Below are 27,386 nucleotides of genomic sequence, written 5' to 3' on the forward strand. Positions count from 1 at the left end.
ATCTTGGAATGGGAGACCCCCAGCATGCTGAACTTCTGCAGAATAAAGCACTCTTTGCTTTTACATACTATTTGAGTCTTTGGTGAATCATGGACCCTTACACTGTGAGGGGCATTTCTCATTTAAACTACTGCAGGAGGTATCCTCAGCACTTTAGGAATTACCCAGGCCACATTTCCCTCCTAGAAAATTCCTAGCACATTTGCATTTGAAAGTTTGGTGATGTTTTGCAAAAATACCAGTTTTAGTTCAGTTAACTCAGGGGTTTCCAGATATTTCGAACATTCCTCAGAGTTCATGCTTTGTGTGTGTGTGTGTGGGGGGGGGGTAGGGCTGGACTCAGGCCCCTTTCTGTTCTAGGGTGAGCATCTCATGCCTTACCTCTGTGGGCCACCTTTGTTCAGTGTGGTGTGATTGTTACATGTTGTTCATTACTTCTCTGGCAGCTGTGATAGAATCATCTGCAGAGAAGAGGGCTTTATTTTGTTTCATAGTGCCACGGGGTTTCTGTCCATCACAGCGGGGAGAGCATGGTCATAGTTTAGGAGGGAGTGGTGATGACTCTGCATGTCAGGCAACCAGGCAGCAGGAACCCAAACAGGATCAGGTCTGCCCCAGCAGCCAGGACACACTTCCTAAAGGGTCCTCAGAATCCCCCAAATAACACCACCGGGTGGGGGACAAGGCTCTCAACATCAGTCTGTGGGGGACCTTCTAGATTTGGCCTTCACACATGCTGTCTACAGTCCTACCATAGGACCCCGTTTTATTTCCAGGTCCCCTCTGCATGAATCTGAACCCATCCAGCGGGGGTTCTGATGGAGTTCTGGATGGCCTCGGAGCTCCCTCATATGAAGGGTTTCATGCCTGCCTTGCTGGAGAAGCTGAATCACACATGTGTGGCAGGCAGGGAGAACCTGAGGTAGGTAGGCAGGCAGGGGACAAGTGTTTGAACACGCTGCCCTCTTGCCCCTGTGCTAGCTTCAGTCATTCACCGCTGGGCAACCAACCAACCTCCATTCTGGTCTCCTGCTAGGGTACTCAGCCAGTGGCTGTGCTGATCTTGGCTGGGCTCAGTCATGAGGCAGGAGGTAGGGATGGGAAGAACAGCTAACTACTGGCTGATGTATTTGGCCTCTCTACATATTTACCACCCCCCTTCCCAGATCAGCTATGGCAAGTTGTCATGGTGATGGGAGATGTGTAAGAGTGAGCATGCCCAGTGTTCATTCTCGCATCGGGATTCTACCAGCATCCCATTGGCCAAGGCCAGGCACGTGTCTGAGCCCAGCCAGTGCTGCAGCCCCTGCAGCTCAATGAGATGCATGGGTACTGAGGCACTTTTGCTATCCTTTATGTCATCCGTACCAAACTGGGCTAACACTTTGAATATTACCTCTGAGCCTCCTGCTGGGAATGAGTCTAAGCTCATTTTCTGCTCACCAGAAGGTGTAGTATGATCGATTAGTAATGTCTGTCACGGGTGTGGCTATGAGGAGTGGGTGTGTTCCCTGCCCACAGCCGACCAAACTGTCTGCTAGCTTTCTTGTACCCCGGCCTGGTTCAGCATGGGGTAGTGTGAGCTCCTATCTCTGATCTTTTCTCTCTTTCTAGCATCGGGCAGTGCCAAGTTGTGTGGCTGGCCTGGGCCCCACTGAGGAAGACAAACATTCCAGTGTTTGATGGGGCCACACTGACTATGGACTTAGAGACAGATGTCCCATTTCAGACCATCATTCAGACACAGTTTGAAGGCTGTGCCATGCTTGCTGTTGATCCACCAGCTCAATACCATCATGTACTATATACAAGGTGAGGCCCCCATGGTAGATTCGTGGGCCTTTGGGGTTGACCCTGTTCAGTCATGTGGGCTGTGTTTCTGGACTCCAGTTCCAGCCTCCAAGAGCTCGCTGATGAATTAGCTGGGATGGGGCATTGGGTCCCAGGGTCAAGTTTAATCTGCTCTGTGAAGAGGCAGCTGAGGGAAGCATTACCCAAAATCAGGGCTTCAGAGCATAGGAGAAGGGCTCTTCCCTGGGGCTCTCCTGACGTCTGTCCTTAGCAACCCCACTCAGTCACACAGTCTTTCACACAGAAACCACACGGATCCCTTGAACACAGGGGTCAATAGTGTAACTTTGTCACAATTCTCCGGTGTCCTCCCAGGTCCTGGTCAAGCTGGCTTTGCTCCTCTGGTCTCAGCTCATTGTGTTTACTCTAGACCGTTTCCTTCCCTAGAGTGACCCACACAGCTCCCATACAGAGCTAGGACAGATGGGACAGAGCCTAGGCCTGCTGTCCCCAGGGCCTCTTGAACTTAACCCTTTAGGTACTGCAGATCCCGCATTGGTGTGGTGGTGGTCATCACACACCGCTGGCTGGCTGGGGTTTAATGAGTTTGCAGCAGTTCAGAAAAACACCTGTGCCGGGCCTGAATCCCGAACCCATTTGCCAACAGGTGGGTTATATTCATTAGACTCTCCTCCCTTCCCTTGGCCCACCCAATCAGAACGTGCTATGTGCCCATGCTGTGTGCTACGCAAGGCTCTGGAGGCACACAATGCACAAACCTACTTCTCAAGCAAGTCTCTCGGTTTAAGAACAGAAGGAAGCATGCCCTCATCCCCTGACCCTGGAGGTGTGAGCCTAGGGTAGAAGTCATTTCCAGGAACATGCTGAGGAGGTAGTGAGGCCTGGTGGCTGAGAAGCTGGCCTGCCGGGCCTCAGTTTTCTCTTCTGTCAAAGGGGTTTAGTGACTCAGTACATCCACAGAGGATTAGGATGGAAGGAGCCAAATAACGGTGCCTGCCTCCTCCTAGTTGCCTGCATTTACAGCCATGCCTGGTACACAGCAGTACCTGCAGTGTGGAGGGAGATTCTGGCATAGCTGAGACACTTTCAGTGTCACACAGGGAGGTGGATGAGGGATAATGTTTACCAGGCATGGGTTCCATCCCCAACACCACAGAAAAGAACAAAGGGCAGCCAGAGCCTGGTAATGTGTGCCCTGTGGCCTGCTGAGGACAGCCAGAGCCTGAGAATGTGTGCCCTGTGGCCTGCTGAGGACAGCCAGAGCCTGAGAACATGTACCCTGTGGCCTGCTGAAGACAGCCAGAGCTTAAGAATATGTGCCCTGTGGCTTGCTGAGGACAGCCAGAGCCTGGGAATGTGTGCCCTGTGGCCTGCTGAAGACAGCCAGAGCCTGGGAATGTGTGCCCTGTGGCCTGCTGAAGACAGTCAGAGCCTGAGAATGTGTGCCCCATGGCCTGCAGAGGACAACCAGAGCCTGAGAATGTGTGCCCTGTGGCTTGCTGAAGACAGCCAGAGCCTGAGAATGTGTGCCCTGTGGCCTGCAGAGGACAGCCAGAGCCTGGGAATGTGTGCCCTGTGGCCTGCAGAGGACAGCCAGAGCCTGAGAATGTGTGCCCCATGGCCTGCAGAGGACAACCAGAGCCTGAGAATGTGTGCCCTGTGGCTTGCTGAAGACAGCCAGAGCCTGAGAATGTGTGCCCTGTGGCCTGCAGAGGACAGCCAGAGCCTGGGAATGTGTGCCCTGTGGCTTACTGGGGCTGATTGCTGATCCTTCCACAGGCTGGGCCCTGCACGCAGCAGACCTTGGCTGAGGGACTAATGGCCTGGACTACCTTGCCTGCCTATCTGGAGCTCCCATGTGATGGCCACCCTGTGGGTCAGGTTCTCTTACTAGACCAAGCTGGGGCTTCCACAGAGTCCCTCCTGCACCCCCGGTTGGATTTGCAGACACATAGCAACCTCTGCTCCAGGCCAGGTTGCTTAATGGCAGGCCCAGTGCTGTGTGCCGCATCTCCAGCTCCTCCAGGGCAGAACTGCCCACAGGACTACTGCGATTGGGTGAGGAGAAGCCCAGGAGCAAGTTTCCACTTGGCCACTAGATACCCTGTGTCCCCATTTTTCAGCTTCAGTTTCCTCTTTTGCATAAGAAAAGTAGCCACAGTGATGAGGCTGGCTCCTTGCTCTGTGGAGACCCTCAGAATGAGCTACAGGCTATACTAGCGATGGGGAACCCTCTGGGCTGAAAGGAAACCCCATGAACTGTTTATTAAGGGTGGCCAGTCAGAGAAGCCTCAAGGTAGAGGAAGAGCAAGCCCTGTGACCCAGAAGCAAGCAGGAATCCTCTCCTGAACCCAACACATCATTAACCATGTATCAGGGAGTCATGGGTTCTACGAGGGCTGATCAATTGTGATACAGCCCTGGGGGACCATGGCAGTATGGGAAATCTCTTTGTCACAGCTATAGAAGGGCATCTCTGCATATAAGCTAAGGATACTGCTCAGCACACCATCATGTACAGGACTCACCAGTGCTGACTGACAGCCGACAGTGGGGGTGATGTCACTACTTAACTTCAGTGAGTCAAGGCAGATATAGTAGTAGTGCATGCCTGTCATTCAGCACTCTGGAGGCTGAGACAGGAGGAGCTTGAGTTGGAGGCTAGCCTGGGCTATATAGTGAGGGACCCTTCACTACTACAATTTTACTGGATCCAGAGCTGGGGATGTAACGTGGTCGTTAGAGTGCTTGTCAAGTCTTGGGTTTGGGACCCATGAACACCATCCAATGCCATGAACAGGGTGTGGTGACACAGGCCTTGGGAGGGAAGGCAGGAGCATCAGATGTTCAAGGCCATCCTCAGCAACAAAGAGAGTTCAGGGCCAGCCTGGGCTATGTGAAATCCTGTCTCAAAAACCAATGAGAACACAAAGCACTGAACTCAATCACAGACACACGAGCATCAGAGGAATTGTCAGAGTTGGTGTGATGTCCTAGAGTTGGACAAGGTGTCATTCCTGGAATAAACAGGGCAGAGGGTTCACAGCTTCTCTCTGTGTTATTTCTTAAAACTGTGAGTGAAATCTACAATGACTTCAAAATAAGGAGTTAGGGAATATGTGCACACCATCACTTGGGTCCAGGGCATCCAATCTGATGGGCCTGGGGTAGGTGTGACCTTGAAGTAGACAGCTTAGGCTGACAGTTGATCGACACCCACTTTGGCCTGGGGTGGGTGTGGCCTTGCTCAGGCCAACCTGGGCATGCTGGGTTCTTCTGGGTCTGTTATCCCAATACTCCGTCACTTTCTCTACCATCTTCCTCCCAAAGAGGAGTTTAGATTGGACATCGTGTGGCCCCTGAGTCTTTGGCATCTCCAGCCACTTCAGGCTCTATGGTTAGCTCCAAAGGGGTTGGAAAGAGTCCTCATTCACGCGAGGCCCGACTCCTGGGCTAACCTGTAAAACAGGCCTTTCTGGGCCAGCAGCTGAGCTGGACTACCACTCTCTGCCACCTGCCCTTCATCCATGACTAGGACCCTGCAAGGAAGACATGGGGGAGTTCTTGTGACAGTAGCTGAGGCCCTTGTCACTGAGAGAGAGCCCAGCTCTACTTCCAATTCACTCCCCAAGATGTCTGACTTCCCAAGCTGCTATCTGATCCCCCACCCCCAGCTTCCTGGATACACGGATCCTGGGGGCTTGGTCATGCTTCCTACACAGTGGGCCCTTTGTGAGCCATCCCAGGACACATGTTATGTGTTTTCCCATGCCTCCCTGACCCTGTGCACCACTGTTGGGAGGGATGTCTTACCTGTCACAGTCCATCACGGAGCGCAGGCGGTGAGCAATGAGCAGTACTGTACACTGGGTGAACCAGTGCTCAAGGGCTGCCTGCATCTGCATCTCCGTCCCTGGGTCCACGGAGGCAGTCGCCTCATCCAGGATGAGGATCTGGGTTTTCCGGAGAAGGGCACGTGCCAGGCACAGGAGCTGCTTCTGACCCACGCTGTGAATAAGCTGCATGGTTAGGCTAAGTAGGTGCCATGAGTTAGTATAGGCCTGTCTACAAGCTGGCCCTGGGGACAGCTGAAGATGGAGCCTGTACGTGTTGTCCCCATCCCACCATGAGGACCCAAGTCTTCAGGAGTAGGATGATTGCATTCCTGTTGTCTTAGTGTAGGTTCTCTTGGTGTATTGGTGTGGACAAGTCAGTCACACCTTCTGGGCCTTGGGATCTCCACGTATGAAAGGGCTGTTTTCTTCATTCTCTCTGCAGGTACATGTATGTGTGCATGCATGTGGAGGCCAGAGGCTGACATCAAGTGTCTTTCTTAATCACTCTCCACTTTATCAACAGAGGCAGTTTCTCTTTGAACTCAGGCTGTCTTAGCTAGTCTGCCTAGCTAGCTTGTTCCAGGGATCTCCCATCTCTGCATCCTGAGTATGATAGGTAGCTGCTTAGCCCACCTGGCTTTTATATGCACTCGGGGGATTTGAACTCTGGTCCTCCCACTTGCTTAGCAAGCACTTAACTGACTGAGCATCTATCTCCCAGTTCCCCCCCCCACCCCCATAACTTGCTAAATGTTTAAGTGGATACCAGCTGCAGAAGGTGACTATTATCTCTTTTGTGTGTCCCTTTGTTTGAAACAGGATCTTACCATGTAGCCCTGGCTGGCCTGAAACTCACTGCGTAGACCAGTCCTCACACTCAAAGAGATCTGCCTGCCTCTGCCTTCTGAATGCTGGGATTAAAGGTGTGGAACATAGCCTTACTTAGTTTTGTTTTCTTGAGACAGTGTCTCATCTTACTATGTAGCCCAGGCTGATCTCAAACTTGAAATCTCCCTGGCTCAGCCCTTGAGAGCTGGGATCACAAGCCTGTACCACCAGGACCAGCTATGTATAATGATGCTTCATGTTGCTAACCTTAAGGCTAGGGCAGGAGAGCAGCACAGCACTGGAGCATTTCCTCAGCATGCACAAGACTCTAGCTAACCCTCCTGCACGAGAAAAAAAATAGTACAATGTACAGCCTCTGTTTCTGTTATGTGTAGTTCACCTTTAAAACATTGTAACAAAGCCGGGCGGTGGTGGCACACGCCTATAATGGTGGCGCATGCCTATAATCGCAGCACTTGGGAGGCAGAGGCAGGTGGATTTCTGATTTCAAGTCCAGCCTGGTCTACAGAGTGAGTTCCAGGACAGCCAAGCTACACAGAGAAACCCTGTTTCGAAAAAACCAAAAACCAAAACCAAAACCAAAAAAACCCCCAAAAAACAAACAAAACAAAACAAAACAAAAAACCATTGTGGCAAAAGGCATTACTAGAGATGATGGATCAGGCAGGGAAATTCCTGCCTTGCAGACATGAGGACCTGAGATCAGATCCCCAACAAGTACATAAAAGCTGGTCACGATGGCACGTGTTTGTAATGCCAGCTCTGGGAGGGCAGAGACAGGAGGAACCCTGGGAACCTTTTGGCCCACCAGCCTAGAAGAAGCAATGAGCACCAGGTTTAGTGAGAGAACTTGCCTCAAGAAATAAGCTGGAGAGCTATGGAAGCCAAGGTTGACCTTTGGCCTCTACACACACACACACACACACACACACACACACACACACACACACTTTTACTTTATGGAAAGAACACACACTATCACTTAGCCACAACAAACCTGAGATTAGTGCCAACATCAAGCATAGTATTTTGTAGCAAAGTTGAAGGTACTGTGACCAGCGGGAGCAGCGGGGCATGGCTCTGGCAGGCCTGGTCCTTCCCTCCCATTCCCCCCGCCTTGCTAAAAACCATAATCTACATTCCTGAAGCTAGCTGCCAATGTCTATTCTTTTATTCTTCCTTCTTCTGAGGCTGACTACCAAGATCCAGCTATCAAAATACTGAAGTGGGCAATCAAAAGCCCCCTTTGGCCATCCTAATTAACATGCCCAATAAAAATTAAACACCTCATCTTAACACAGGGTTTCCCCTTATACCTTTATAAACTTTATATGTTCCCCTTTATAAACTTTACATGTCTGCCTTCTCTCCACCCAGGGGCAGTCCTTTGTCCCTCTGGGACAAATACCCCTTCCCTCTCTCCCTCATCCTTCAACTGCCCTCTGTCCCTCTGGAACATAGAAATCTCCTTTGTGTTGAGAAGTTGGTCTTGGAGATCCTGAGCTGATACTTTTCCTTTCAAAAATAAATACAGAGTAGGATCAAGAGTCTAGGCTAGGTTTCGCCATGGGAAAAAGATCATGGCATGGAGATCCTGAGGTTGGGACTGCAGGAAAGGATCGGGACCTGTATTTAGCAGAAGGGGGCTGCCCCTTGGAGTCTGTGCAGAGCCCAGACTGTCCCTACCCTTGCCCACTTCCTTCTGGCCCTACCATTGGTGGATGGCCATACCTCAGGTCATCTCCCTGGCCTGCACATTCATACTGCAGCTGGCCGGGCAGGCTGGTCACGAAGGCCTTGAGCTGCACTGTCTCCAGTGCTGTCCAGATACCTTCATCTGTGTGCTCCTGAAGCAGGTCCAGGTTCATCCGCAGAGAGCCTGGGAACAGGACAGGATCCTGGCCGGAGGGATGCTGGGTCAGAACCAGGACATACCCTAGCTCCCTCCTCCACCACCTCTCTCTCCGGTTCCTAAGCCTCACCTGAGGGATGATGGTGATTCGGGACCGCAGTGTGTGCAGCCCCACGTGGGTGATGGGGACTCCATCGATCCAGATATCACCCTCAGCAGCCTCCTGAAGCCGCAGCAGGCCCCAAGCCAGGGAGGACTTACCGGCCCCTGTTCTGCCCACGATGCCCACCTGTCAGGTAATAGAAGATTGAGACCCACACAGAGCAGGTCTGCTCCAGCCCTGGGGTTCATGGGTACCTATCTGAAAGATTCTTTCCCTGCACAGGACTTGTACTCTGTGCTCTGTACTGGCTGGTTTTGTATGTCAACTTGACACAAGCTGGAGTTATCACAGAGAAAGGAGCTTCAGGTGAGAAAATGCCTCCATGAGATCCAGCTGTATTAGTGATTAAGGGGGAGAAGGACCATTGTGGTGGTGCCATCCCTGGGCTAGTAGTCTTGGGTTCTAGAAGAAAGCAAACTGAGCAAGCCAGGGGAAGCAAGCCAGTAAGCAGCATCCCTCCATGGCCTCTGCATCAGCTCCTGCTTCCTGACCTGCTTGAGTTCCAGTCCTGACTTCCTTTGGTGATAAACAGCAGTGTGGAAGTGTAAGCTGAATAAGCCTTTTCCTCCCCAACTTGCTCTTTGGTCATGATGTTTGTGCAGGAATAGAAACCCTGACTAAGACACTCACCTTCCACTGAGCATGCCCCCTCAACACATCACTCATCCTTCCACCCCAATTCCCACCTCCCCTCTGTGTTACTCACTCCCCTCCTAGACAATCCCTCCCATTTCTCCACACCCTCCCCTGCGTCCTGACCTACCTGTGCCTTCTCCCTCTAGCCCCTGGTCTTTCTTTCACCCATCCATCAGTCTGTCCATGTATTCTTCCATTTACTCCCCATCTTTCCATCATTCCCAACACTATCCATGACTCTCACTCCTTCCTATAGTCCATCCTCTCTCATCTATCCCTTATCCATCCTCCATGCAGCCCAACACACCCCTCATCCAGGGAGACCAAGGGAGATCCAGGAAGCCACCCCTAGAGGCAGACTGGGGCATTCGACATAGAATCTAAGAAACCCAGGCAGCGTCTGGTGCCCACAAGGAGATCCCGGGAAGGCTGCCCACCTTCTCTCCTGCATGGATCTTCAGGGACACACCCTGCACAGCCAAGGGCAGCTCTGGTCGGTGTCTGAGCCCAAAGTCCCGGAACTCAATCTGTCCCCCACAAGGCCAGAGAGGCCTGGCTGCGCAGGTGGGCAGCTTCCAGGGAGCCTGGGTCAAGGAACAGGTTGGGCACAGGTCAGAGTAGCTGTCCCCACAAGCTTTTCACAGGTGCTCTGTTTCTCAGAACCTCAGCTTCCCGCCATACTTTTCATTTGGAAATCACTCCAGGTCATCCTAGCACTGTCTTGTTGTTGTTTTGGGACAAGGTCTCCGTATACAGCCCAGGCTAGCGTCTAACATTCCTGTAACACAGACAGACTAACTCTATTTAACCCAGGCTGTCCTCCAAATCACTATTTATCCCAGCTATACTCCAACTCTCTATGTAGCCTAGACTAACCTCTAACTTGTTATGTAGCTACTGCTTTTTATAGCTAAGACTGGCTTCTAACTTACTATGTAGCCCAAGCTAGCCCCTAACTTGCTATGTCTCCCAGGCTAACTTCAAATTTTCTACCCAGCGTAGCTTCTAACAGTTTCACTCAAACTAGCCTCAAACTCACTGCATAGACCCGGCTGGCTACAACCTAGCAGCCATCCTCCTGCCTCATCTTCAAATGCTGGGGTTTAGTTGTGAGCAGTTGCAGCCAGCTTGCTGCCACGTCATTTACATCGCTGCTCTGTTCCTGTGGTGTAGTGGTCATACTCCTGAAGTGTCGTGTACCACTGGTCTGTTCTGGCACACTGCAGCTGTGAGGCTGTCCTGCCCCTCCCTGGCTTGCTGCTTGGTTAAGATGTCAATGTAGCTGCATTGTTCTCGGCCTGAGTGATGGTCTTGTCCTATCCTGTGCCCTGCTGCATGGCTGGACTGTGGCTGCCACTGTAAGGTCATCACTAAGATGAGGGAGCACCACTCCTGCTGTTACAAGGACACTGTCACTACTGCTTGGCAATCAGAGGAGCGACCTGCCTAGCAGAGTTAGAAAGGAGGGTTTTAACTCTTCACTATCACCTCTGCCCTGGCTGTGACTCCAGCCCACAGGGATGTTGCTTTGTGGAAAGGAGTGGGGCAGGCACCACCCTGGAACCACAGTCCTTCATTCCATCTCCCGATCTTCACCTCTTTGGGGATGCAAGTGTAGTCCTGCACGCGCTCCACGGCCACCATGCTGTTCTCCAGATCTGTCCAGCTGCGAACCACCCACTGCAGAGTCTGTGTCACCTGGTTTGAGATGACACCTCAGCTGGGCTCTTCTGGGTTCCCATAATCCCTCTTCCCTAGCCAAGTGCCAGGGGAGGCAAAGAAAGGGGTTGCAGGAAAAGGGAAGTTGAGGACCTGGGCCCACGGAGGAGGGGCTTGGCTAATAAGACAGTGCGTGGAGCAAGCAGGTGACACTCTCACAAATCCACTGGCACAAGACAGAGAGGATTAGAGAGAGTGCCTTCCCAGAACACCCAGCAAGACCTGGGTCTGTGGGTTCCACTCAGGCAGCTTCCGCAGATGGTCTAGGCCTCCCCAGATTTCCACTCTGAGCCTCCAAGTGCCTTGCCAGGACCTATAAGCAGTACCATGGCTGGCCCTGCCTCGTCTCTACTCCTTCTTCTGGCTTGCTCTCTCCAGCTGTGCTGGCCTGACACAGCAGGGGCAGCTGCCATGTGATCCACCATGGCTTTTCCTAATGCTGGTTCTGCCCAGAGCACTGACCCTTAAAGGAGATTTGAACAGCAATTTATGAAGCTCTTAGGGCAACAACTTCTTTATCTGATATTGCCTGTGTAGATATGAGAGAGAGAGAGAAAGAGAGAATGTATGTGTAAGAGTGTGTCTGTGAGAGTGTGTAAGCAGTGTGTAAGAGAGAGGAGAATGTGTGTGAGTGTGTTTAAGAGTGTGTGTGAGCAGTGTGTAAAAGAGGAGAGAGTGTGTATATAAGAGAGTGTGTGTATTTGTGGACAGATACTGTGACCAACACTGCATATTATCAAAAGATAACAATGAACACACATGCTAGAAACTGGCTCTCAACACTCTTTGCCTGTCTCAGCTAATCTACAGGATGTCCAAAATGGCAGTGCTGGCCCATTATTCAGATGGGCACATAGAGGGTCTTGAGCTACTTGCTTGAGGTCACTCAAAGGTCCCCGAGAACTGTACTTCCCTAGTTCTGGGCAGGGGTCCATCCATCTCTGATCTGACCCACCTCCCACCAGGAGTAAAGTACTGGCGTACCTGGAGGGCAGCGGAGACAGAGAAGCCCACGAGGCCAGCACTCAGGTGAGCCTTGCTCAGCACAGCACATGTAGCGGCCACGAAGACCAGGCCATTCCCCAGGAGCTCCAGGTTAGCAGCCAGCCACCTGCAAAGGGAAACTGGGCTCAGCAGGACCAGCAGGGCCCACTTCAGTGAATGCTAGCCACCCACTGGAGGCCCTTCAATGGGACCTAACTGCAGGAGGAGAGGTAACACTATTCTGTCTTGCCCAATGACTCAGCTGCAGGCCTGACACATGCTGGGTGTCCCATAGAGCTTCCTGGTTTAGAAATGTGTATTTTCTATCCCTGGTCTAGTCTGTCCCCCACCAGTCACCTCCCTGGTGTGTAGCTACATGTACACATGTGTGTGCAAGCTAGAGGACAATCTAAACTGTCCTTCCTCAGGTGTCACATTTTATGTATGTATGTATGTATGTATATATGCATGTATGTATCTATGAGACAGGGTTTCTCTGTGTAGCTCTGACTGTCCTGGAACACACTCTGTCGACCAAGTTGGCCTCAAACACAAGAGATTCACCTACCTCTGCTTCCTGAGTGCTGAGATTAAAGGCGTTCACTGGCACCGCCTGGCTATACTAGTGAGATGGGGTCTTTGGCTGGTTTAGAACTTGTCAAGAGAGTTAGGCTGGCTTGCCAATGAGCCTTGGGAACTGACATGCCGCCATCCCAAGCCCCCTCTCCCAAGTACTGAGATGACAAGCTTAGGCCACCATGCCTGGATTCGTTACGCAGTGAGTTCTGATGAGCACACCCTCTCACCCGCAAGGCAAGCACTTTACCCCTGGAGCTGCCTCCTCACGAGGCCACGTTCCCAACCTTGCATGCACTCAGCTCCAACGTGACCTCTCCTGGGAGCCCACCCTGACTGTACTTCTCTTTGTGACTTCCATCCCCTGGTTCTCTTCCCAGCCAAGTCATTTAATGTCAGCAACTATTGTCACCATTACCAGTTCTGGGCTCCATGGAGACAAGGATCTTTTTTTTCTCGTCCCTGGCTCTTGCTCCAATCTATACTTCAGCATGAAGTGCGTGCTCAACAAATGCACTCTCAAAGGATAGTTACTGTGTATCTACCTCACTGAGTCCTGTTCTACCATTCATTCATTTAACAGCCAGCGAGCACGTATTATGCACGTATTATGAGCTGGGCATGTCCACAGAGCTGGGTACCTAGCCTGAACAAGAGCTTCTCATGTCTTTGGGAGGGGAGAAGATACTGTTCTCATTTGATAGCTGAGAAAACTAAGGCTCAAAAATGGCTGGAGTAGTGCCAGGCATGGGACAAGTACTCCCTGTAATGATTTAATCCTTAAAGCCACCTTAAATGTGACAGCATTTGAGTAAATGAGGCTCAGAGAGGTTGTGTAACTTGTTCAGGGTCTACCAGTTTGAAACTGGCAGAACTGGGAGTTATCTTGCTTTTTCTCAGTCCTGAAAGGTGATGAAGGATTAAGGATCACAGAGCAGCTCCCTGTCATCAAGGAAACAGAGGTTGGTGTGATTGCCTGGCAACCATCCTTTCTGTACCTCCAACCCACTGACTGCCAGGGACTTTGGCTGTTCTGTGCATTCAGCTGCTCTGAGTGGGGCTCAGCCTCAGACAGTCCCTGGCTTGTATGACTGTGGTCAAGCCATGTGGCCCCTCTAACTATGCAGTCCAACTCTTGTGGGGAGTGGGTTCCAGGTCTACTGTGATCCCAGGCCCTTCCTACCTGTCAGCCACCAGCCTTGGGAAACTGACCCTCTGGTTCTCATCCATGAGGGCATCGTGCTGAGCAGTGAAGGCTCCCTGGGCCCGGAAGGCCCTGACCACCAGACTGCCCTGGAAGGTCTCAGCCATATGGGAACACACAGATGAGTAGCTGGCTGACTCCAAGCGTCTCAGCTGGCAAGATGTGGCCACATAGAGGCTCTGTGGTGGGAGAGGGGAGGAGCGGCAGAGACACAGAGAGGGAGCTCTGAGCGCACAAGGAGCAGTAGATGCCCTTTGCTGGGCCTGCTCAGCCCCGTGCTTGCCTTCTTAGTAGCAGGAGGATTCGACAGCTGCTGAATCTACTAGCAACAAGACCCAGTTCAAAGCCATGTCTGCCTCACTCCAAAGCCTCTGTCCCAAGTCAGGTGGACTGAGAGATGACCTGGGCAGCTGGGGCCACCAGCCGTCATGGTTGCTAACAGGAGAGTTGGGAAGGGGGTACCCTCAGAAATTGTCCTGGACATATAGATGGTCACATGGCCCAGCCTAGCAGATCAGCACACTGGCCCTATGATTGGTTTAGAACAGGCACATGACCCATCACAGACCAATCAAATTTTTTCCTGGGTTGGATCCATGAATGATTTCCTTGGTGTTGGGGAGGCTAGGGTGAGGCAGAGCAGAGGGCAGCTGAGGTCTGTTTGTCTTCTGGCAGAAGCATGTACAAACTGAGGCCTGCCTGAGCTAGCCTGAGCTTCTCAAAGACTAGAGATCTGAGTGTCCCATGCAGCTCAGACTGCCAGGCTGTGCGTCCACTCAGGCAACACAGCTCTGGAGTCCACATCTGCTTCCCAAAGAGCTGGTATTACAGACATGCCCCGCTGTTCCTGGCTCAGATGCTAATCTTTGCATTACGTCAATTTCAGGGGCCTCTGGCCTTGGCAAAGGAAAATAGACATCTTAATACAATATAATCTAGCCCATACAGCGCTGTGCCCTGCAGTGTGCAAATGAGAGGAGAATTTGCAGCCGTAGGATCCAATGTTAGATAAGAGGAACTCTTGGGAGGGTGTGGGGCTTCTAGTCTCTCCATCCCAAGCTGCAGACCCTCTCCCACCGAGCCTTGCCCAGAGGCAGGGGACTGATAGAAGTGACCTCAGCTAGCCCTGGGCTCTGAACTCTCCATACCTGAAACCCAGCATAGAGGAGCATGAGAGGTAGGATGGCCACAATAGCCAGAGGCGTGGCCATCGTCACTGCCAGGCCAACCTCCAGGAGCCCAAAGGCGTAGGTCAGCAGAGACCTCAGCTTGTCCGGGATGTCCACATCCACTGTGTCTGTTTCCTTGGAAAAGCGGTTCAGCAGGTTCCCGACTGGCGTGCGCTCAAAGAAGCCGATGGGAGAGCGAACCACGTCCCAGAGGAGGCTCCTGAAAAGGAGGCCTGAGGCCCGGGCCCCACCCAGGAACACCGCAGCCATGGAGGCAAACAGTCCGATGGCTGCAGAGGGAGAGTTGGAGTGGAACCCGCTGCTGGGCTGGGTCAGGTCTCCCAGCACCCGGATGACTATGGTTTGATTGATAGACCGACTGCTGGAGTTGAATAGTGTTTTCCCAAACTCATACCTACCTCGACCTCTAAATACAACCTTATTTTAAAATAACGAGTTTCATATGTACAATTAAAGGAATATTCTAGATGTAGGGTGAGCCCTACATCTGTTCTTTGTATCCTTCTAAGAACTGGGCACGGGCAGGAGACAGATACACAGACACAGACAGAGACTGGAGTAGCAGTAACAGCTAAGGTAAACAAGGGTCTAGAAGCTACAGACGCTGGGAAAGAGGCTGCAAGGGGAGGCAGGGCCAAGGCAACCCTACTTTCAATCAAAGCCCCATGGTAGAGTGTAGGCAGTCACATGACTCAACTAGCCAGTCAGAGCACACCAGCCATGGGGGTTACTGTGATTGGTTCGTGGTGGTCGCCTGACTCATAAAGGGGTCAATCAGATCCTTCCCTGTGGATGAAGGCTGAGCTGGCGTGAAGTACCATGTTGGGAATGCTGAGGTGGCCTGTTGCCAGCAGGGTGGTACTGAGTCTACTGCACCCGCTCCTAAGGTCTCCCCCCAGCAGCTCCCAAGGAGCTCCCCCAGCCTTTTCCAGGAACCATCTCCTCTGCTGGCTGGGTTTAAGATGGCCCACCTAAGTATTGTGGGAGAATATATTTCTGTGGTTGTAGAGACTGCGTAGTTCACAGATATGTTTTGTTTCTTTTGAGACAGGGTCATATGTAGCCCAAACTGGCCTTGAACTTGTGATGTAGCAGAGGATAACTTTGAATGCCTAATCTTTCTACCTCCACCTCTGGAGTGATGAGACTTCAGGGGCATGCCATTAGCCCAGGCTAGTCCTAGCTAGGTAGCCAACATGCAGCTGTATGCCACCCAGATGGTTCATTCCAGCGTGGCTGACTGAGTTGTTCATAGTCTGTCTGTATTCAAGCAACTTCTCCCAGCTGTGGCAGACAGGTCTTGTAAGGGTCCCTAAAGTCAGGGCTGCTGTGTCTATATACAAGGGATATGCTCGCAGCATCTTGCTGATGTGGCTACTGACTAGTGGATCATGCTGAAGCTGCTCTTTGTCGGTAGTGCTAGGGACTGAACCCAGGACTTCACACATGCTAGGCAAGCACTCTCACTAGGCTCTATTCTCAGACAGTCCGACTCTTTCATTTAAAAATTGCATTTATTTTGTTCATGTGTGTGCGTGTGTGCGTGTGTGTGCGTGTGTGTGTTTCCTGCCATAGCACGTGTATAGAAGTCAGAAGACAACCTGTGGGAGTCTGATCTCTCTTTCTACCACATGGCTCACAAGAGTCAAACTCTAGTCAACAGGTTTGATGGCAGGAGCCTTTACACGGAGCCATCTCCCCAGTCCCCCATTTTATTTATTTTGTGATGTTATGTCACCAAGTTACCTGGGCTGTCCTTGAGCCTAGGATAGTCTTAACTTGCACCGGTCCTACCTTCAGCCTCTAAGGTAGCTGGGGTTACAGGAGTATGTCACTATTTCTGGCTAACTCAAACAACTTTTCGTGATGGGGCCAAACCCACGTGCCCAGTAGCATTTTCTTTTCACTGTGGCCATGTTTGAAATGTAGAGGTATGGGGGATAAGAAGAGTGGGCACTGGAACAGGGAGGATGATGCTCTATGCAAGGGCACCGTAGTCCTTGCAGGGACATGGATGCTCAGTAGCCTGAGTGTGGCGGTTGGGGACATCTACATAAGCCATAAACCAGTGCCACTCCACATAAGGCCACGGGACTGGCTGAGTTGATAGCCATGTTGTAATATGGCAATGTCACTTTGCAGCTTGGTGTCCTTGGCAGAGGCCACATAAGAGCTCTTTGTACCTTGCCTTGCAGCAGAGGTGAACCTGCAATCACTTCAGTAATAATAATGATAATAATAATAGTTATTATATAATAATATGAAGTATAAAATATGATACATAACATGCTATATTATGTTATATATAACAGTGTATTTTATTATATAATAAAATATTAATTATCATTATCATTATCTATTAATTATTATATTTAATTATTATCATTATAGTTCACCCGAATGAACCATTTGGGTGGCACACAGCTTCATGTTGGCTATCTAGCTAGGGCTAGCCTGGGCTAGTCGTGTCATTACAATATTTGTTATTTGTATCTGTGGTGGTACAAGCCTGACATACTAGCATGTAGGGGGTTGAAGCAGGGGGATCTTGAGTTTGAGGTCAGTCTGAACTGGAAGGAAAGACTGCCTCTGATTGAAATAATAAGTTAAGCTGGGCTGGTGAGAAGGCTCAACAGGAAAAGGACTCGCTGCCACGGCTGGTGGCCCCAGCATGCCCGCCCTGGGCTAGCATGGTAGAAGGAGAGAACCCACTCTGGCAGGCGTGACCACGCATGTGCTGCGATGTGTATGTGTCCATGCACACATTGAAAATGAGTAATAGTAAAGGAACAGGGGCTTTTCTAAGGGAACAGAAAATGAGCAATGGGGAAATGAGGGCAGGGAAAGAGGTGGAGCGCGTGCTGGGAAAGGGGTGTGGCCAATGAGTGCAGCGACAGAGGTGGAGGGAGGGGTGTGGCCTGGGCAGAGGCTGTGCGGGAGGATTGGCGGGAGATTGAGGTCATTCCCTAGCAAACTTCAGAGACACCTTCTTAGCAGAGAAGCACTGTCCCCAGACCCCTCTTCCCTCCAGTCACACCTTAAGGATGTTCAACCCAGGGATGGTTGGTCCTAGGACGTTCTGAGTAGACATTCAAGGGCAAAAGAGGTGAGGTGGGAGGCAGGGCTTGAGAAGTGCTCTCTAACATGGGTACCTTGCAGACAGCCAAGGAGCCCAAAGACCCAGCCGCGCAGGGCTGCATGCATCTGCCGCCCATCCACAACCGGGTCATCGGCCCAGAGGCTCAGCCAGTAGCCTTGGCAGAAGGATGCCACTTGCTGGCAGAGGAAGAGGAACAGGGTGTAGGTGCAGAGGGGTGTGCCCACCGCCCGCAGGTAGCTCAAGTATGTGGTGGTCTTCACCTATGAGACAGGTAAGGGAGGGATGGCAGAGAAGGGAATGAGAGGAGAGTGAGTTGCGTGTAGGCCAGATTCCCAAAGGCAACATTAGTAGAGTCTCTGGGCATGCCATCTCCCTCTACAGATCCCTGCCCCAGGATCCTCCTGCTAGAGACCCATGTGGGTCACGGGAAGCCATGTCTGGGTGGGTGGGTGAGTGAAGAATGGCTGAGGGAGGGGTAAGGTGGATTGAGGGTCAGAGAGAGGCAGTATGGAAGGACAGAGACAATACTGTGGATTTCAGATTTGGGCTTTCCTAGTCTTGATTGTTGGTCATAGAGACAAGTATACACCCTGGCTCCTTCATCTTTATAATGGGGCTATTGCTGGCTGGCTTTTCTGAGGGACCAAAGTGAGGTGGGATAGTGTGAGGATTAAGAATCAGGGAGGTTACAATCCCATTTAGTCCACAGCAGGTACTTGAGAAAGGGGGGCAGCCTCCCTGGCATGTTAGAGCAGAAGCAAAAGCACTGGTCGTTACCCGGCCATATCGCACACTGTCCTCTCCTGCTGTCAATCCTGTGGCCTCTGGGTCATCCAGAGAAGCCTCCATCTGTACCTCTGACGTGGTGCTGCCCTTCGCAGGGACTGCCTCCATGGGTCTGGGCCTGGCGTTTAAGGGGAATCAGGACATGTCAGTGTCTCTTCCTGGGGGACTGTGAGCTCCTTCTGATGGTAGCCAGTGAGCTCTGCAGGATTCTTTCTAGCTTTTCATTTATTCACCCAGGAAGGAGGGAGGGGTTACGCATTCATGGACACATGGATGGATGGATAGAAAGAAGGATGGCTACACAGATGCATGGATAGAAAGCATAGATGGATAGGAAGATGGAAGATAGATGCAAGGGCTCATGGAGAGAAAAAAGGAGAGGTGATCCCATGGATGGATAAAAAGAAGAGTGTGTGCACACATGGTGGGTATGAATGCATTGGTAGATATGAAACATGGGTAGGTATGAATGCATGGGTGGGTATGAATGCATGGATGGGTGTGCATGCATGGGTGGGTATGAAACATGGATGGGTGTGTACTCATGGGTGGGTGTGAATGCATGGGCGAGTGTGAACGCATGGGGGGATATGAATGCATGGATAGGTGTGCATGCATGGGTGAATGTGAATGCATGGATGGGTGTGAATGCATGGATGGGAGTGAACGCATGGGTGGATGTGAACGCATGGGTGGGTGTGCATGGATGGGTTGGTGTGAATGCATGGGTGGGTGTGAATTCATGAATGGTTTGAACACATGGGTGAATGTGAATGCATGGATGGGTGTGAACACATGGGTGGGAGTGAATGCATGGGTGGATAGTGAAGGCATGAGTGGGTATGAATGCATGGATGGGTGTGAATGCATGGGTAGGTGTGAACGCATGGGTGGGTGTGAACGCACTGGTGGGTGTGCATGTATGGATGGGTAGGTGCATGCACAGATACATGGGTAAGTGGATGATCCAGGCACCATACTTCCTCCTACATGGTACTCGGCTCCATCACTCTAGAGTCTTGTTTGAGCCTGATGCCATTTCACCAGATTAAAATAGTTGTCCACACAGGGAACTCTGACTTCTGAAGTTTCACTCTGGCCTTAGCTCCCGTTCCATTGTCTTGCCCCACTGTTTACCCTCAGACTCGTCGGCCCAGCGTGTCTGAATGTCAGTGTTTTACTTTTTGATGCTAAAGACATTCATATTCCTGTCTTCTGTGGAGGAGTGCACTGATTTAACTGTCTGTACTCCTGTTTCCCTAGATACACAATGGAGATCTCTATCATTTATTACCTGTTTATTGTCTTCCTAGCACTTATCCATCATTTATTCTCTCTCAAGAATCATCTACCCACCCATCCTTTTTTCTATGCATCCATCTCTGCTTCTTTCCTTCCCTCCACCATCCAGCCCAGCATCCTTCCATCTGCCCCTTCATCCATGCATCTAACCATTTGTCCTTCCATCCACCTATGCCTCTTCACCTTTCCTTCCATGTGTCCATGCATGCATCCGCAACCTGCTCTTCCATACTCCCTCCACCCTATTCATCCAGACATGCATGAATATTTCTCTCCCTCCCTCCACATCACAATCCACACCCATATCCACATGTGCACGTCTACCTGATCTTACTCAGGTTCCTGTGCACTGCCCTGCTTCTCAGGACCACTCTTGGGGTGGCCATGATGTCAGAGGATCTGTCCCCATCCTCAGTATCCCTTGTACCAAAGACCCTCAGCTTCCATTGTACACCCCGCCCCCACTGCTGGTATAGCCTGGTACACAGTGACCTTTTGTCAAAGTCCAGGTCCACAGTGAGTCCACATGAGCCCTGGATGCAGAGGACTGGTAATAAGGGAGACAGTGGACTCCCTCTTGGTGCCCCCTACCTGTGTGCTCTGGCCAGACTCCAGCCCAGCCTGCCTGGCAAAAATGGGAACAGTGCAGTCTAGCACAGCCAGCCTGCTCTGCTCTAATGACTGGCATTGGCCCACTCCAAGTGCTGGTCTTAGAAGTGACAATTTGGCCGGGCGGTGGTGGCGCACACCTTTAATCCCAGCACTTGGGAGGCAGAGGCAGGTGGATTTCTGAGTTCGAGGCCAACCTGGTCTACAGAGTGAGTTCCAGGACAGCCAGGGCTACACAGAGAAACCCTGTCTCCAAAAACCAAAAAAAAAAAAAGAAGTGACAATTTGGAGGCTTATCATTGTCAGTTGACCGATGGATCATTTGGGGTGAACGAATTATCCATCCCTGAGCCCATGGGGTATTAAGCATCTATGAGTGATTTTGGCTGTCCCCTCTGCCTGAGGCACAGTAGCCACAAGCAGATCTCGTTTTGGCCTTAGCCTGGCCGCCCCTTGCTCAGCACCAGTGAACCTACCTCTCTGGTCTGTGCGTGGGCTTCCCACCTCCAGGAAAGCCTCCAAGGTCATCACTGGTGGCCACAACGTGTGTTCCTGCAAGGGTCAAGGATGTCAGTGAAGCCACACCATAGAGTCCAGATGTTGGCTTTGACACTTCCAGCTGCTCTCCGAGCAAACATTTCCAAGCATGGTTCCTGGTGCTGCTCTAACAACCTTCCTTTGCTCTCAACCCTTCCCCTGGGGTCACTCAGAAGCATCATTGGTTCATCCTCTTTCATTCATTCAGAAAGCACTGAGTGCATGCTATGGAGTTGGGAAATAGCATGGGTATTGTGTAAGGTCAAGTTGCCTTGGCTTCCTCAACACACTTGCTCAAGTAGTGCATTGTGCCTCGAGTGTTCTTTCCTAGCTAACTCACATGAACCTTCAGATGCCAGATCCCCCAGGGATAGTCTCTCATCTGACGTTTCCCAGGTTGGGCCAGAAATCTGAGCAGAAATACAATAGCTTAGCTCCAGACCTCTGAACAAGAAGTAACTGCTATTACAAACCACTGAAATATGGGTGATGTTTGTTACACAGCCCTGTCATAGCAAAAGCTGTCCGATGCTAATGGGCAAGTTCTGTGCCCAAGGTACCATCTTGAAGCTCAATAGCAGTGACACTGTGAGTCAACTGTTAAGAGCTGTGGTGGTTTGAAGTAGAATGACCCCCTGAGACTCATACATTTGAATGCAAGGTCCCAGTCATTAGAACTATTTGAGAAGGATTAGGAGGTGTGGCCTTGTTGGAGAAGATGTGTCACTGGCAGTAGGCTTTGAGAATTTTCAAAGCCCAAGTCATTCCCAGTCTCTCTCTCTGCCCTGTGATTTGTGTTTCAATATATTAGTTCTCAGCTACCATGCATGCCTGCCTGCCTGCCTGCTGCCATGTTCCCTACTGTGATGGTCATGGACTCTGCCTTTGAACAGTAAGCCCCAAATAAACTCTTTCTTCTATAAGTTGTCTTGGTCCTGATATCTTACTACAGCAATAGAAAAGCAACTAAGACAGGTGGGCTTTGTGTGTGTGTGTGTGTGTGTGTGTGTGTGTGTGCATGTGCGCACATGAGTACATATGTGTGCATGCATGTACATATGTGTATGCATGCAAAGGCTAGAGGATAATCTTAAGTGTTGTTTACCTTGTTTTGTGAGGCAGAGCCTCTCACTGGCCTAGAACTCATGAGGCTAGGCTGACTGGGCAGCAAGTCCCATGAGTCCTCCTGTCTCAGTCTCTCCAAAGCTGGAATTACATGTGTGTGCTACCATGCCCAGCATTTTACATGAGTGCGGAGGACTGAACTCAGGCCCTTCTGTTGCAAGGCTCTTTGACAACTGGGCCATCTCCCCGGCTTATCATTTAGGGCCAATGCTGAGCAGATGTTACTAGACAAGGCAGGGCTTAAGACCAAGGTAACATTAAAGCAGGAGTTGAGGACATGGAGGACATGGGGGACAGCATGTCCTACCAATTCAAAAACATGTTCTCTGGCACCTAGCAGTTTGGCTTCGTAGCCCAGCCCTGTTGCCAACAAGTCACACATGTATGTAACCTTGGGCTAATTTCTTAACTTCCAGGCCCCAGTTTCTTTATCTGTGAAATGGAGACAATTAGGCCCCATGCTGACACAATGAACAGAAATGAATGAAGTATCTTAGATGGTATTTCTCACTGTACTTGTGGCCATTGTCACTTCTGGAAGTTTCATGTTTACCCTTTGGAAGTGCAGAAGGTCCTGGGAGCAAATGCTCCCTGAAGAGTCTTCTTAGCATCTTTAAGCATAGACACTGGATGCTACTCTGGGGCCACAGGTGTAGTCCTCATTTTCCTTGTCTGTACAAGGGCAATAGTGGCCACCCCCACCCCTGAGGGCTTTGGTGTCCTCAAGCGACATATTGTACAGTTAGGGCGGAGGAAATGGCCAAGTTGGTAAAGTGCTTGTCTCATGGTGTGAGGACCTGAGCTCCACCCCTCCAACCCACATAAAAAGCCAGTCATGGTAGTGCATGACTGTAAACCCAACCCTGGGAAGGTGGGAACAGCAGGGTCCCCGGAGCTCACTGGTTAGCCAATCCAGCAGAATCAGGGAGCCTTAGATCCCAATAAAAGGCCCTGAAAGCAAGATGGACTACTGCTGAGACTGACAGCTGAGATTCACTTCTGGCCTCCAACCACATATGTATGCACACTGGGACACACATGTGCACCTACACACATTAAACACACAAAGAGAGCCAAGAGTATGATGAGAGACACTGGGGGCCCTGGGCAGTGTCCTTGGCTCCTTGTGGGGGAGGGGTGGCTTGTGTGCAGGGCTACAGTGCCACGTGGGCCCTCAAGATGGCTGTCGTTAAGGTACTCCACCCACACCAGCGGGGTCCTTGCAGCCTTCTCCCAGAGGGAGCCAGGCACAGAGAATCAATGATACCCAGCCAATACCTTCTTCTCCTTCACCGGCAGGCTGTCTGGCTCCATCCAGAAGACTCACTAGGGCTCCGTTCCTTTGCAGAAGGTCCTTGTAGGAGCCCATCTCTGCGATGGTTCCATTGGCCAACACCAGGATCCGGTCAGCCTGGGGCAGCACATGCAGCGTGTGTGTTACAAGGATCCGAGTCTGGGCAGGAAAAGGCAGAAGTTACACGTGCTGGAGTGTCCCCAGGTCAGGGAGAGGGAATGCCCCTTCCTATACATCTGCACTTCTTCTGGAGAATATCATACCTAAAAAGAATAGTGGGGGTATCTGTGGGCTTAAGGCCAACCTTTGAGAGCTTCTCATTGTAATGGGGCTATGGGGTCATCTGAGAAACTCACCTTCGGTTCAAAATATAACAAATGGAAATACATTAAAAAAAAAATTTTTTTTTTTTTTGAGTCAGGGTTTCATGTAGCCCGGGCTGGTCTTGAACTCCCTCTGTGGCCAAGTGTTCTAACTGCCCTTCTGTTGCTGTGACAATTGCTGTGACCAAAAACAGCTACTTAAAGGAGGACAGGATTTATTTGGGTTACACTTCCAGGTCACAGTCCATCACTGAGGGAAGTCCCTACTGGAACCCAAGGCAGGAACCTGAAGGCAGGCCTGCTTCCTATTCCATGTGGTATTACCTCTAACCAGGGAATTCACTCTCAGCCCAGGAAGTATAGCAGGAGACATGAGGGTGTGGCTTATTGGGTGGCTCCCTCAAAGGACATTGCTTAGCTGGCTTCATTGTACAGCCCAGGACCACGAGCCTAGAGACAGTCGTAGCGGTGTCCACACTGGACTGGGCCCTCCTACATCAGTTAACAGACACGCCCATAGGCTAGTCCGAGCTAGGAAATTCCTCAGTCAAGGCTTTCCTCTAAGATGACTAGGCTGGGCTAACTTAACAGTTAAAGCTAGCTAAGACATCAAGGATAACCTTAACTTTCTGATCATCCTGCCATCCTCCCAGTGGGTAGCATTACAGGCATGTACAATGGCACTGGTTCATGAATGTTGGGGTGCAACTCAGGGCTCGGTGCATGTAATACTACCACTGAGCCACATGCTATCCTGGGAATACATTACTCTTAATAGACCAAGCACCAAGGCTCTGCCACAAGGTACTTCTCAGAGCTTGCTTTTTCTTCCTCAAGATGCATAGCATATGGAGCCACAGTTCATAGCTACAACTAGCACTATGAGAAAGTATTGGGACTCCAAGAAAGGATCAAAATCTACATTTCTTAAAAAATTGAATATGTACCAATTTTAGACCATCATAAAGTTGAAACATTATGAATAGTCTAACCACAATTTCCTGAGAAAGATGTAAGTGTCAGCCACTGAGATTTGGGAAGCTGTTTGTTACACAGCATTGTTGCAGGAAAAGCTAACTGATACAAAGAATGGCTCAGGCTCAGAAAACTGGACTCAAGAAGGGCTGATGAGACAGTCCTTAGGTTAGGACAGAACTCTCAGGACTTCCTCAGCTTCACTTACCGTACCCTGGAGCAGTCCACTGGGCCCAATGACTTGTTTGAAGACCTGCTGGCTGACGTGGGCATCCAGGGCTGCCAGGGGATCATCCAGCAGGTACACGGCAGCCTTTCTGTACACAGCCCGAGCCAAGCTCAGCCGCTGCTTCTGGCCCCCAGAAAGATTCATGCCCTGGGAACAGGAGTGAGACAGGGACTCAGATGCACATCTGCTGGGGACATCAGAATGACTGGGTGGTGGGACAGTGGTGACTAATGCACACTTTTAATCCCAGTGCTTGGCAGGCAGAGGCAGGTGGATCTTTGAGTTCCAGGGCAGCCAGGGCTACATGGTGAAACAATGTCTCAAACAAAACAAAACAAAACAGTACAACAGTAACAAAACAGAATGACAATAGGCAAGGGACACCCTTGCTCATTCAGCCAGGAGCAGCTCAGGTGCCTGGGGTCACACTGGGCTGTAAACACTGAGCCAGCACCCTCGCTGGCCTGAGCCTGCTTCCTCCCTTCCCAGCCTCCCTTCTGGAGACACTGTGTGTACTGCTCCATCTCCCCCCTTCTCTCTTCCAGGTTATGACTCCTTCCCTCTCTGCCCATTTTTTTCCTCCCTCTTTTCCACTGCTGACATGTGTACCGAGGACACCACTTGTTCCCTGTCACCTGCATATCTAGTCCTTATCTTCATTCATCCATTTATTCAGCCAGTGCTCACCCATGGCTCCTCTGCTGGGGTATACCTAGCTGTGGGGCTCTAGCAGTGAGCAACCATGTTCCATCCTTTCTGACCTTTTCTAATGAGTATGCACTGGGAAAGCTAACAAGGGCTTGCCTGTCCTTGAAGGTGACAGGAGGAGGGGGCATAGCCCTGTGTGTCCCACTGGGAAAAAGCATGCACACAGGCCCTGGACTATGAGTGTGCATGGTGGGGTCCCTGTAGCTGGAGAGAGTAGGAATAGGGACGTATGACCAGAGAGGAAGTAGAGAGAGAAATGGGCTTGCATGGAGGCTTTTATGGGAATGGTCAAAACTTTGGTTCTGACTCTGAGGGAAATGGGGAAACCTGAGAGTTCTGGGAAGAGGGAGTGGGTGGGGCCCTGTTGGCACAGTATTTTTTTTACCTGCTGGGCTAGGATTGGTCTAAAGGGAAGGGGGGATGGAAGCTAGGTGTCCTGAGCCAGATGTGGTGGCTCATCATCATCTCAGCACTCAAGAGGTGGAGGCAAAAGGACCAAAAGTCCTAGACCCCAGCCAGGCATGGTGGCACATACTCCCAGCATTCAGGAGGCAGAGGCCAGCCTGGTCGACACTGTAAGTTCCTGGACAGTTGGGACTATTACATAAAGAGACACTGTCCAAAAAAAGGACACCTCCCCCAAAAGTCCTAGCTAGACCCCATCTCAAACAGAAACAAAGTAGGGGCTGTAGCTCAGAGGGGAAGCAGTTGCTCAGAATCTGCAAAGGGCTAGGTCCCCAGGATTGATTCCAAGTTCTCTAGCATCGATTCCCAGTTCCCTAATCCAGGGCTCAGCCTGTATTTTCTAGGATGAGCCAGGGAGTAACTCTTGTAACGTTTGAGGGCCATTTGATGTCTGTTCCAATTCCCAGCTCTGACCTCTGAAAGCAAAAGTAGTCATAGACTCTAAGTCACCATTTGGTGGTTGTGTCCCAATAACACTTTATTTACAAAAACAAGTAGTGGGCCAGATTTGGTCCTTAGCCCATAGTTTTCTGATTCTGATGGTTCTATAGCTTCAGATGCCTGTGTCCTGTCTGGGGACCATCTCTACGCAGATACATTGGTGAGGCCAAGAGAGGGGAAGCAGATTGATTAACATCACCCAGCAGGCTCTCTGCTCTCCCTTGTCTTAGTTTCTCCTCAATAACTGAACAGACTGTGTACTTTGCCCTGAACTGGAGTCTCCTTCCTTCCCCCCTTTCTGCCCTTACTGTTCCCCATCTCCCTGACCTCAGGTCAGGGAGGCGTATGATCCCAGGGTCTCCTCACCTGCTCCCCTATTGGGGTGTGAACTCCTGCAGGGAAGCTGGCCACATCAGACCCCAAGGCACAGGCGTCTAGAACTTTCTGCAACCAGGGCAAGTCCAGTTCCTGCCTGAAGCACACATTCTCCACCACAGAGGTGTTCTGGACCCAGGCCTCCTGAGGCACGTAGGCCACGGAACCCTGAAACACTGCTTACTGTTGGTGGTTCATAGGAGAGTAGGGAGACTGGGTGCTTAGAGAGAGGGAGGCTGAGCCAGAGAATGGAGGGCTCTTGGCTGTGAGGGGAAGGCATGCTGTATGGCATCTCT

General features: G+C 51.0%; 1 protein-coding gene across 2 annotated transcripts in view; it reads right to left on the minus strand.

The window, feature by feature from the left end:
• Positions 1-4,798: 4,798 nt before the first annotated feature.
• Abcc6 (ATP binding cassette subfamily C member 6) overlaps positions 4,799-27,386 on the minus strand; it is a 54,776-nt gene continuing 32,188 nt past the window's right edge. The window contains exons 17-31 of one of the 2 annotated variants that reach the window (XM_031384304.1): positions 27,082-27,258; positions 25,081-25,248; positions 23,574-23,733; positions 21,095-21,170; positions 18,699-18,825; positions 17,974-18,181; positions 14,780-15,090; positions 13,611-13,810; positions 11,852-11,978; positions 10,745-10,846; positions 9,586-9,732; positions 8,480-8,638; positions 8,229-8,395; positions 5,626-5,820; positions 4,799-5,351 (exon numbers count right to left, since the gene is read on the minus strand). In XM_031384304.1, coding sequence (XP_031240164.1) covers positions 5,243-5,351; positions 5,626-5,820; positions 8,229-8,395; positions 8,480-8,638; positions 9,586-9,732; positions 10,745-10,846; positions 11,852-11,978; positions 13,611-13,810; positions 14,780-15,090; positions 17,974-18,181; positions 18,699-18,825; positions 21,095-21,170; positions 23,574-23,733; positions 25,081-25,248; positions 27,082-27,258 — 2,433 coding nt within the window. In that variant the 3' untranslated portion in view covers positions 4,799-5,242. Of the gene's footprint in view, positions 5,352-5,625; positions 5,821-8,228; positions 8,396-8,479; positions 8,639-9,585; positions 9,733-10,744; positions 10,847-11,851; positions 11,979-13,610; positions 13,811-14,779; positions 15,091-17,973; positions 18,182-18,698; positions 18,826-21,094; positions 21,171-23,558; positions 23,734-25,080; positions 25,249-27,081; positions 27,259-27,386 lie in introns of both variants that reach the window. The other variant, XM_031384303.1, reaches the window with a different exon arrangement.

This window comes from Mastomys coucha, unplaced genomic scaffold, assembly GCF_008632895.1.
Source record: "Mastomys coucha isolate ucsf_1 unplaced genomic scaffold, UCSF_Mcou_1 pScaffold21, whole genome shotgun sequence".
Classification (NCBI taxonomy): Eukaryota; Metazoa; Chordata; class Mammalia; order Rodentia; family Muridae; genus Mastomys; species Mastomys coucha.